At 63.9% G+C, this 11340-nt stretch overlaps 1 protein-coding gene across 2 annotated transcripts; it reads right to left on the reverse strand.

Annotated features, from left to right (window-relative positions):
• Positions 1–1723: 1723 nt before the first annotated feature.
• LOC118176206 (ras GTPase-activating protein 4-like) lies at positions 1724–10929 on the reverse strand. 2 transcript variants are annotated; one of them, XM_035343043.1, is made up of 20 exons: positions 10789–10929; positions 6893–6949; positions 6527–6640; positions 6101–6162; positions 5879–6008; positions 5568–5649; positions 5305–5436; positions 5114–5205; positions 4911–5034; positions 4657–4810; positions 4246–4310; positions 3958–4070; positions 3693–3879; positions 3236–3373; positions 2844–3155; positions 2628–2765; positions 2416–2551; positions 2207–2327; positions 2048–2112; positions 1724–1907 (listed from the first exon to the last, which is right to left on the reverse strand). In XM_035343043.1, the coding sequence occupies exons 1-20, from the start codon at positions 10851–10853 to the stop codon at positions 1786–1788; spliced, it is 2409 nt and encodes an 802-aa protein (XP_035198934.1). In that variant the 5' UTR covers positions 10854–10929; the 3' UTR covers positions 1724–1785. The 2 variants fall into 2 exon arrangements, with proteins under 2 accessions (XP_035198934.1, XP_035198933.1); XM_035343042.1 differs by having other exon boundaries at positions 1724–1910.
• Positions 10930–11340: the final 411 nt, after the last annotated feature.

The raw sequence follows: 11340 nt of genomic DNA on the forward strand, positions 1-11340 counted from the left end.
TTTTCCTAGTTACTTTAGGCAGTTGCACCACAGAAGGGGCAGGGGGGCTCTTGGGGCCTGCTAAGAGCTCTTACGCCTGCTGGGTTTCATTCATTCCTGGGAAGCCTTCGTAGCCAAGGTCCTTGCGGTTCCCTGCTCCCCACAGGCTGGCCCTTACCTGCACGCTGTGTCTCCATCACTCACCTGTCTGCAGGGTCTCCGGACTTCTCTCCACAGGCCACGAGTGAGCTTTGCCATGCCAAGGAGGCAGAATTTTCTAACAGCTACTAGTCCCGGTGGTCACTAGCTGCTGTAACTTCACGGCAAAGATGCTGCAAAGATGCTGCCAAGCAGCCAGACACTCCTGCCCTGGGCCAGGTAGTCCCAGAAGCAGCCCAGGGATTAGGGCAGGTCGGAGGGCTGGCGTCAGTGCCAAGGGGTCGTTGCTTCAGGCCCTCTGAAGGGACCACGGTGCTGAGCCTGAGCCAGAGCCAGCTGGGGCAGCTGGAAAGGCCGAGGCTGCAGGGCCAGTTGGAGACCTGGCCCTTGGTGCCAAGGCTCTTGCTGACCCTGCCCCTGTCCCAGCAGCGGTGGCTGCAAAGGCCAAGGCCACCTGGCATGGATGAAGCAATGGCCAGAGCCATGCGCAGGAGGAGTCAGGCTGAGCTTCATCCTGCTCTCTCCCAAGGAACAATACCAGTACTAGAGGTGGCTGTCACGGTGAGCAGAGCTCCAGCAGTGACCACCAGGACTAGCAGCTCTGGCCCAGCCCCGTGATGCCACAAGGCCTTTGGTCGTGACAAGGCTGGGTAGGACGCAGGCAGGCGATCTTCAAAGCCTACTGCCGCCGCTGCAGTGCACGAGGGGGGGCTGCCTGCCCAGCAGGGCAGTGGGCCTGAGCCCCCCGTGTTTTGGGCCGTGGCCTGACTTTCTCAGTGAGAAGGAGCTGTGGCCAGCACCACATCCAAGCTGGGCAGCCATGGCACGGTTCTCCTCAAAAGTCTCTTGGGGGCAGAGTGGAAGACCCCATTAAGAAGAAAGCCCCCAGTTGGCCGTTGGTTGGACAAAATCATAGAATCATAGAGTTATTAAGGTTGGAAAGGAGCTCCAAGATCTTCTGGTCCAACCGTCCCCCTACCACCAATGTCACCCACTAAACCATGTCCATAAACACCAGGTCCAACCTCCCCTTAAACACCCCCAGGGACAGTGACTCCACCACCTCCCTGGCAACCTGTCCTAGTGCCTGACTGCTCTTTCTGAGCAGAAATGTCTCCTCATTTCCAGCCTGAACCTCCTCTGGCACAACTTGAGGCCATTCCCTCTGCTCCTATCACTGGTTACCTGTGAGAAGAGGCCGACCCCCAGCTCCCCACACCTTCCTTTCAGGTAGTTGCAGAGAGCAATGAGCTCTGCCCTGAGCCTCCTCTTCTCCCAGTGCCCTCAGCCGCTCCTCACGGGACTTTCCAGGCCCTTCACCAGCTTTGTAGCCTTTCTCTGGACAGATATTCTTTCTTCATCTGGGAGAAGTGGTCTGCTGCCAGCAGAAATTTTCAAGAGTCCTATGCAGCGGTGGCTGCAAAAGCCAAGGCCACCTGGGAGGAAGGAAGCCATGGCCAGAGCCATGGCCAGGAGGAAGCCAGTACTTGAGCAGCACTGACATGAAATAGTTCCAGCCAGTGCAGCCACAGCACTACCAGTGCCTGTCCCTCTGGCCAGCAGTGTCCCCAAAGAAGGACAGGGGTGCAGGGAACAAAGTGCCTTTATTGCCACCACCCAAGACAGAGGTCTCCCTGCCCACACCCCTCACGTCTGCAGCTCCAGCAGGGTAGGAGATGCGGGGAGACTGGGGGACAGCAGGCGGTGGCAGCCCTCCAGGTCTTGCAGCACCTCAAAGAGCTGGCTCAGCCCCGGGGGCACTGGGGCACCTGTGGGGGGGACCAGAGGGCAGTGATACTAGACTTCCCCCAAAACACGCAGGAGCATGCCCCAAACAGAGCATCCCTGATGGGGACGGGGAGCTGGGGGTTCCTCCCTCTGTTTCCCCAAGTGTCCCCTTCATCACTACCTTCACCGCAGACCTGGGGGCCTTTCTGGGGGTCCTCCATCTTCACCAACTCCCAGTACTTTTCCCTGGGGAGAAGGGTTCAGGGGAGACAGAGCCTTTGTGAGGCAGGGGACACACAGGGGGTTGTCCTCCCTGGTGTCCCCCCCACGTGGGGCTCACCTGAGGGGCTGCTGGAGGCCGTGGAGGTGCTGGAAGAGGCGCTGTGCCTCTGCGTCGGGATCCAGGGGGTCACTCCAGTCCTGCAGGGTGACACCGTGCCGTGTCCGGTCGCACCCCAGCCCTGGGGGACAGAAGGCTGGTGATGGGTTTTGGGGGGAGGCAGGCACCCCACCAACGCCCCCACACCGCATCCTGGCCACCCCCCATACCCGCCCTGTCCTTCTGGTGGCAGCAGGTCCACTTGTCCCCCCTGAAGACACCGGGGTGGTAGGCGCAGAGCATCTGGGGGTTGTTGCTGCACACCTTGCGCAGGGCGGACAGCCACTGGTTCAGCTCGTTGACGCACTGCCGCAGGGGACGGGGTGGAGATGGGGTGTCCCGGGTGGCTGACACCCCCATCCCCATCCCAGTCCCATCCCACCTTGCACTGCAGGTACGCCGTCTCCTGCTGCCCATTCTCATCCACGTAGACAACCTGCATGACGTGGCAGCTCCCGAAGCTCTTCTCCTCCACCTTCTCGGCCGCACGGATGTCGGCCAGGGCGATGGAGCCGATCCTCTGCCAGAGGGGGGGACACGGTGCTCAGTGCCACCCCAGTCATGGTGGGGTTCCACCTCCTCCTGTGCCCGCCCTTACCTCTGCCCCAGGGCTCTTGGCAAAGCTGAGGGCCTCCCCGGTGAGGCAGAAGTGGAGCTTCTTGGCAGCACAGGACAGCAGCGGCCCCTTGCCCCGTGTCTTGTGGACAAAGAGCAGCCCCTCCTTCACCACGGCCGCAGGGAGGCTCCGCAGCCTCCCCTCGCCACCGTCCTCCTCCTCCGTCCCCACCAGCCAGGTGATGAAGGCCTTCATCTGGGTGGTACCGTGCTGCAGGGCGGGCTGCAGCGGTGCCAGCCAGGCCTCCTTGGCCCTTCCCGCTGCCGGCTCCATGTTGCCCACCATCTGGATGGCCTGCAGACCGTGGGGACGGTGGCACCACCGCCATGACATCGCCCCCAGTGCCATCCATCCCCTGCCGTCCCCTGTCCCACCTTGGCCAGGAGCAGCAGCGTGCGGCTGGTGCGCGCGTCGGCGTGCGTTTCCCGCAGGTGGAAGAGCTTGGGGGTCATGATGGCCGGCGAGAAGAAGCGGAGGCAGAGGAAGCTGGTGACGGCCACGAACTTGGCGTGCTGTGGCCACCAAGATGTGTGAGGGTCCATCCCAATGTGGGACGTCCCCAGGCACCACGTCTATTGATGAAGGCACTGCTCCTCGCCCCAGGGCTGGGGTGCTCTGCTCCCTGGGGACCTCCCCAAGGGCCCTGCTCCATACGCAGGAGCAGACCCCACCAAGCAGACTGGAACGGCCCCAGGGCACCCTGCCTTTTGGCAATGTCCCTTCTTGACCCCCCAGAGAGACTTCCACCTTCATGGCACGGTGTGACACCAACCTCCATGGCCCTCCACCCCCACCGCAGGCTTTGCCCAGGGTCCCCGCGCCAAGCCTGACCTGGTGCTCTGGAAAGCGCTCCCCGACACGCTGGAAGAGCTGCCGGAAAGCGGCGCGGATGACGGGGGGGCAGGTGGGGGCTGACTTGCTGATGGTGTCCAGCAGCTCTCCGAGGTAGGACTGGAGATGCTGGCGGCCCTGCTCCATCACCTCGCTCTCTGTCTGCACCCGGTGCAGCCCCGAGCACCTGCGGGCACCATCGGAGCCCATCAGCCCCACACCGGGGGCAGCCCCATCCCACCACCATCCCCCCTGTGCCCCTTACCCAACGTCTTTGATCTCCACCTTGCTGGGGTCCAGCTCCACGTACTTCTTCTCCTCGAATACACGGGTGATGACGGGCCCCAGAACCGCATGCAGGTACTGCATCCCTGTCACCTGCCGGGGGACCACAGCTCTGTACTTGGCACCCGACCCCCCCATCCTCAGGGCCACCCAGGGGATTTTCTTCAACTCCTGGCCCCAGGGAGCCCCACCAGAGCTCCCCCTTGGTGACCTGGCATGAGCAGGGTTTGGGCTGAAGCTCCCTGGGGGTTTGGGGACAGCGTGGCACCTTGAGGAAGGACTCCATCGATTTTGAGGCCAGGGAGTTGCTCCGAAACAAAGTGTTGGGCTCGCCTGTGAAAGGGGAGAGGGTCTGTGGGGACAGCCCCGGGTCACCCCCCAGGAAGCTGCAGCCATGGGGGTGTTCCCAGGGGCTCTGCCCTCCACTCCCTGCCCGTTCTCACTGCAGTCGCAGGGGTTTCCCAACCTCAAACCTTCTGCTCCTCCACCAACTACAGCCAACACTGGCCAGCAAGTTCCTGGGGATGAACCCCGCAGGTTCCCACCCACAGCACAGCACAACGGCTGAACCTCAGCTCTCCCCCCCCCCCCCCTAGAATCACCACACAAGATTCCAGAGATTTTGCAGCCCCAAGAGAAGGCTGGGAGCCCCCAGCACTGCTCCCCACCCCAGCCTTACAGGGCTTGGCCAGCTCCAGCTCAAAGAGCAGGTCCAGGAACTCCTTCGCCAGCCCTTGGCCCAGGAAGAGTTTCACCAAGTTGACGGCGACCTCCTGCCGGCACTCGGCCGTGGTGGTTTCATCTAGGAGGCTGACCAGGTGTACCCGGCCGTCCTGGAGGGGAGAGACACGAGGACGTGTTGGCCTGAGGGAGACGCACACCCAGCCTTGGTGAGGGTCATGGGTGCCCCCATCCCCTTCCCGGACCCCTCACCTGGCGCCCCGACTTCACCTCCTGGCAGAGGAGCTGGACCAGGGGCTGGTAGCAGTGCGAGGGCAGCACCGTCTCGTCCCGCAGCCTCACCTGCAGCTGCAGCGAGCCCAGGCTGCCTCGGCGCCTGCAGGGACACGGCGCACACGTCCCCACCACGTCCCCCCTTGCTTGTCCCTCCGGCGCGCCCCGGTGCCAAGACTCACCCGTCCTCCCTCGGCTTGGACCTGTCGGGCTGCAGCCTGAACCAGCCCTCCTCCCGCCCGGCCGCCCGCAGCCCCTGCACGCTGAACACCACCTGGGTGCGAAGGGAAGGTTCGGGAAATGCCCGTGCCTTCCCCCCCAGCTGGAGGGGGGGGGGGGACAGGGCCGGGTGGTGGTGCTTTTTGGGGCTCACCTTGCCCAAGAAGTCGTTCTTGCTGACGAGGTCCCAGTCCCACACCTCCACGCACAGCTTCTCCCCAGCGGGCTCGGGCAGCTCGAACTCGAAGGATTCATTCCAGCGCGGGTAGCAGGATTTCTTCACCACCTGCAAAGGCAACGGCTTCGCCCCTTTGCCACGTGGATTCGATCCCTCTGGGGACACCGAGGGCTCCCGGACGAGGATTTTCCCCGCGCTGCCACAGGCTGTGGGATGGGATAAGCTGGAGCTGGACTCACAGTGCTCTCCTGTGTCTTGCCGTTGTAGCGCACACGGACGAAGGGGTCAGAGGCACCGTTCCGGTCCTTCTTGGCCAAATCCCTGCGGAGAAGAGAAGGGACGTTCCAGTTAACCCCCAGAATACCAACGTGCACTCCTGCTCCCCTCCTTGGCTCCCCTGTCTCAGGCACAATGGGGAAACCGAGTCACGGAGCAGCCAGGACTCACCAGACACCGGAGAGCAGCAGGCAAGGAGCTGCCCAACCCAGCCTCCTGCCACCCTGCGAGCGGGACATCCCCATCCCCGTCCCCATCCCCGTCCCCTCCTCACCTGGCCTCCAGCACGGTGCAGCGCAGCCGCCGGCCACCCTCGCCCTCCAGGAGCTCCACGCGGAGGTGGATTTCCCCCTGCACCTCCTCGTTGGGGTCCACCTCGCTGAGGCTCACCCAGCCGCTGTATCCTGCGGGGACAGCGGGCACTGTCACGGGGGGACCTGGGGACGCGCCTGGGACCGGCTGGCTGCAGGGCTGGGGACAGCCCCCCGTCCCCTACCCTTGGGGTGCTCTGCCAGCATGGCGCGGGTGATGCAGACCTTCCCGATAACGTCGTCGCGGCTGCAAAACACAAGCAGGGAGGTGTTGGGGGGGTGGCACGGAGGGACGGGGGATGAGGCGCCCGGGGGTCTCCGGGCTGAGGTCCCCACGGTGCCTCTGTCCCCACGGCGCACCTCAGCCACTGCTCGCTGCCAGCTGGAAAATAACCTCGGGCTCAGGCCACCACGTCCAGCACCATCCCCTCCCAGCCTTGATGCTTTGCCTGTTTGTGTCCCAAAACCCACACCTGCGTGGCTAGGTGTGGATTCTCTGGTGTCTGCTACAGGGTTGAGCAGACTGCCTGTCCCCTGCAGGCAGCCACAAGCGCTAAGCTCCAGTTTCCCAGCCCAGACCCTGCGATGTCCCAGGAGCCACCTGCCCGTACCTGAGCGCATCCTCATCCATGACATAGATGGAGACATTGTGAAAGGTGGGCTGCAGGTGCACCTCGTACTCCTCCCCCCAGAACGGCGACAGCGTCTTCCACACCGTGGCAGTCCTGCGGGGCAGATGGCACCGGTGATGGCGGGGACAGAGCCCCACGAGCTTTTGGTGACACCTGGCTGGGGTGCAGCACCCACAGTGGGGTGGCTTACGGGGTAGGGGTTGGCCATGCACTACTGGGCATCGTGGTCCATGTCTCGAGGAGGGGCTCAGCCCAAAGCAGAGAGCGATAAGGAACAAATCAGCTCGGCTGTTCTGTGGACCCAGGTGGGCACGGGGAGAGGGCAGAGGGGCCGGATCCGCTCACCTGACGATGGGCTCATTGTCGATCTTCACGATGCAGTACGGGTCGCTGCTCCCCGTGCTGGAAGGCAACGGCACGGCCCCGTCAGCGCCGCCGGTCCCGCGGCTGCAGGCACGCGGCGAGCCCGGCTCCGCAGCCCTGACCCCGGCGTCCTGCTGGCAGCCGAAGGCAGCTTCTCTTCCAGACAGGAAGGTGAATAATAAACAAATCCCACCCTTTCCCCAAAGCGAGTGTTTGCAGCCCTCTTTGGCACACAGCAGGAGCCACGACAGCATCCTCCAGCCCCGAGATGGACCCAGAGCCCAGACATCCCCGGGGACACCCCGCGGTGACGCAGCGCGTGCCACGGCCACCGCAGGGTGTTTGTGGCCACCACGATGCCCTGAGCCTGCATCCCCCCCGAGGATGGCCCGAGTCACCGCTCCCGCGTGCCGCTGCCAAAAAATCACCGCTTTCCAGCCGGGCCAAGCTCCTCAGCAAGGGGGTGACTCATCTGCAGGCACGGATGGGGCCGGAGGCGGAGGAGCCACCAGGACCCGTGTGCTGGCCAAGAAGGTGGCAAGGCTTCTGCTCAGCCAGCGTCTGGGGGCTTCCGTGGGCCCTGCCTGCCCCGAGCGCTTCAAAACGACTGCTGGGGGACCGCATGGGTCCGGGTGGGATTGATATCATCAACCACGGCTGCTAGGGGATTAAAAGGGTTTGGGATGCAGCTGCTGGGGGACCAAAGGGGTCCGGGAGGACCCACACGGCCACGTGGCGCTGCCACCAGCATCAGTGGCCGCACAGCTTAGACACGTGGCCGTCCCCGCGGAACATGGCTTTGCTCTGGAGACTGACAGGCAGCCAGAAAACAAAACAAACAAGCGAGAGCAAACAGCTCAAATCTGCCTTCGCCATCTCCCTTTCAGCACCCAGGGGACCTTGTCCCCGCGCTCCGTTTCTGCGGGCTGCACGCCCCGGGCACCGTGCCGGTGTCCCCATCCTGTGGCGTCCCCTCCCGGGGCACCCCCGGTGTCACGCAGGTTGCTAAGAGCCGCGCTCTGCCCGCTCCCAGCCGCAGCCACCCCCCGGACAGGTTGTAAATGAAGCCAGGGGATCAAGCACCATTAACCCGAAACTACTGCCGCGTTCCCTGCCTTATGCAAACCATTAAGCGGGCAGCGAGTACACAGACGGAGAGCCACCATCTGCCCAGCTGAGCTCTGCCGAACAACACGGAGCGTGTTCCAGCTGCTGGTGGCTGTAGGGGCACGGTGCAGTTTTCCTGCAAGCCCTGAATTCTGGGGAGCTCCCAGCACGGGCAGCATCAGCGCCGCAGCGCCCAACCCGCAGCCCCAGAGCAGTGCTGGGGGATTTGCATGTGAGCAAAGCACCATCCCCGACACGGGGATGCTCTGAGCACCTGGGTTTGCGCATCGCTTGCTCCTGGTTGGTCCCAGCCACCAGCAAAGGGGACTAAAACCCAGGTCTGCCGAAATCTGCTGCTTCAGAGCCTGCAAGGGCTGGGGATAAACCCCCTGAGCAAAGCCCCCTGGGGGCCCCGCAGCCCAGGCAGGGTCACGCAGCCGAACGCCCCGGCCAGCCCCGGATTACGTCGTCTTTGCAGCGTCGCCACCAGCACCGGTGAAATGTCAGGGAAGGCGATTTTGCAGGCTCTCAGCGGGTGCTGGGCATCCTGCTGCCGCCCACGCAGCTGGCTCCGTCCGCCCGGCCCCGCTCACACGGCGAGCGCAGAGCCCGAGCGCTGTGACGGCAATTAAAAATTCACCGGCTTCGCCCAGCCCTTGGGGAAGCGGGGGAAAAAAAACCATAAAGCAGGCAATTTTCCTTGCTTTCCTGCACCGAAGATGCAGGAGGGGAGATTTTGCAGGGCTCAGCTGGGGGGGGCTCAGGAGCCCCCCCAGGGCTGGAGGTGCTTTCCCGGGCTGGCTCCCAGGCGGTGCAGCCGGCGACGTGCCGGAGGGCAGGAGCTGCAGCAGGCTTCCTGCCTCTTTATGGGCAGCTCCACGGCTTCGTGGCTGCCCGGGGCCCCGCTGCCAAAACCACGCTCTGGGCGGGCGCTTGCATGAGGAACAGAAACAAACAGCAGCGTTTCTGCTCTGGGAAGAGGGGGGGAAACCCACAGGAACAGCGACCGGCGAAACTTTGCATCGCAGCGGCGCCGGGCTGGGGTGAAGCCCACCGAAACCCCGCTGCTGCTGTGAGAACGGGGCTGCGGGCTCCTGGGAGCAACAGGGCACCGGGGGGGGCACCAACCACAGCAGCAGCAGCCAAATCCTGCTGCCGACCACCGTGTCTGCAGTAAGGAAGGGCTCCTCCGTCGGATTTAAGAGGAGAACCCCACCGGTGCAGACCTGCCTGCCCTGCCAGAAGCAGGTTTTTTCCCCCGGGGAGAGCGCAAGGTGCTCGCAGCAGGAGCTCAGAGGAAATTTATTGCATTGAGCAGGGTTCCAGCTGCCAGCAGCGCGGCAGAGACCTCGAGGCTTTTGTTTTCACAGCCTCCGGAGTGGTCACGGGCAGAAATGTCAGGCTGCCCGGGTTCTCGCTGTGCTGCACCCACGGGGAGGGAAGCCCGGGGGCGTTTGTGACCCGCAACCATGCCCCGGGGCTGCCGGTGACATCCCGGATTTCCTTAGGGAAATCCCAAAGGCTGCGTGCAACAGGGCAGAGGAACGGGATGCCATAAATCACCGGCAGGAGCAGGGGAGGGGACGGCAGCGGTGAGACGTGGCCAAGGTCAGGCAGCGGCAGGTGAACGTGCCGGGTCTGCGCCCGGGTTTCCCTCCCAGGGCAGCCTCTCCCCCTGCCCTGAGCCTTGTGCTCACGGGTCTGGAAACCTCCGCTCACATCTGGAAACCTCCGCTCATGGCGGCGTCATCCCTCCCGCAAAACGTCCTCCCAAAAAGCTGAGCCTCCCCTCGCCGGTTCGGGTTCCCAGCAGGGAGTGACACCAAGGGATTTAAAAAAATAGGAATCAGGCCTTGACACATGGGGTTTAAAAAAAAAGGGGGCAAGAAGAAAAAGAAAGTCATGTTTCTTTCCTTGTTTATCCTCTTTTTCCATGACGGCTGTAGGGATTTTTTGCTGGTTTTCCAGCAGCCCCGACCCTGCCAGGCTTCAGCGTGCTCCTTGATGGCATCCGGTGGGCGCCGCGGCTGGGGTCCCCCTGTGCTGTCCCCACGTCCTGCCCCGTGGCGATGCTGGGACGCGTGGACAGCCCTTGGGGGGCTGCCAAGGAGGGAAAACCCGACCCGATGGGGACACCGGCGGAGCCCCCGGACCGGGTGCTGGGAGATAAGCGGGGACAGAGGGATGGGGGCAGCTCCTGCTGGGTGACGGCCGTACCGGGGTCCCTGCGAAGGACCCAGCTGCAGGTGGGGGTGTACGGCCGGGGCAGCCCTGCCCCGTGACAGCACAGGGGGAGCTGCCCCCAGCCCCAAAGTATAGGGGCTGCTTTAAAGCACCGCACTAGGGACACCCCCCCTGGTGCTGGGTGCTCCTGGGAGGGAACCTCAAAGACATCCCAGGGGTGTCCCGAGAGCAGGGGGGGCACCAAAGCACTACGAATTGCTGGGGGCACCCCAGAGCCCCCCCAGAGGGGGTCCCTAAAGCACAGGCGCTGCTGGGGGCGTCGCACCAAAGCCACCCTGAGGGAAACCCTAAAGGCAAGAGCACCCCAAAGCCACCCAGGGGGGAACCCCCAAAGCACAGACACTGCCGGGGCGGTCCCAAAGCCATTCCGGGCGAGCACCCAAACCACGGGGGGCTCCCCCCAGCCACCCGGGAGGGACCCCCCAAATCACCGGGCTGCACCCCAAATCCATTACGGGGGCAAAGCAGCACGGCAGCTCCCCGGTGCCTTCCCCCGAAGCCTCCCCCCCGGCCCGGGGGGCACTCACATGTCCTTGGCGGGCAGGTCCCTGCCCTCCACGATGCGCACGGACAGCGCGCTGCGCAGCGCCATGCCGAGCGCCGGCCCCGGGCGGACCCGAACCCGCGGCCCCGGCGGCCCGAGCCCATGTGCGGACCGGCGCCGCGGGGAGCCAATCAGCGCGCGGGGCGGGCGAGGGGGCGGGGCCTGGAGGGGGTGGGCGGGGCCTGTGTGCTGGGGGCGGGGCGGGGCTGCAGGCAGGGGTGGGGGCGATGCCCAGACCCCGGGTTTCGCCTGGATTTGGCCTTTTTCCTTTTTTCCCCATTTCCCCCCCTTTTTTTCTTTATTTCTTTCATTTTTTTCTTCTTTCCCTTTCTTTCCTTTTTTCCCCTTTTCCCCCTTTTTCTTTCCCTTTTTCCCTTTTTTTCCTTTCCCCCTATTTTTTTTCCCTTTTCCCCCCTTTTTTCCCCCTTTACTCCCCTTTTTTCCCCCTTCCCCCCTTTTTCTTCCCCCCCTTTTCTTTCTTCACCCTCTCTTTTCCCTCTTTTTCCCCTTTTCCCTCTTTTCCTCTTTTTCCCCC

The sequence above is a fragment of the Oxyura jamaicensis genome, chromosome 19, assembly GCF_011077185.1.
Source record: "Oxyura jamaicensis isolate SHBP4307 breed ruddy duck chromosome 19, BPBGC_Ojam_1.0, whole genome shotgun sequence".
Lineage (NCBI taxonomy): Eukaryota > Metazoa > Chordata > Aves > Anseriformes > Anatidae > Oxyura > Oxyura jamaicensis.

Bases quoted from the DNA above. Each gene is read 5' to 3' on its own strand.
- LOC118176206 (XM_035343042.1), bottom strand. From the start codon at position 10,853: ATGGCGCTGCGCAGCGCGCTGTCCGTGCGCATCGTGGAGGGCAGGGAC. The intron at 6,009-6,100 runs GTAGGGGACGGG...CTGTCCCCGCAG, and splicing joins GCTGGCAGAGCACCCCAAGG to GATACAGCGGCTGGGTGAGC. The intron at 4,071-4,245 runs GTGCCACGCTGT...GTCCCCCGGCAG, and splicing joins CGATGGAGTCCTTCCTCAAG to GTGACAGGGATGCAGTACCT.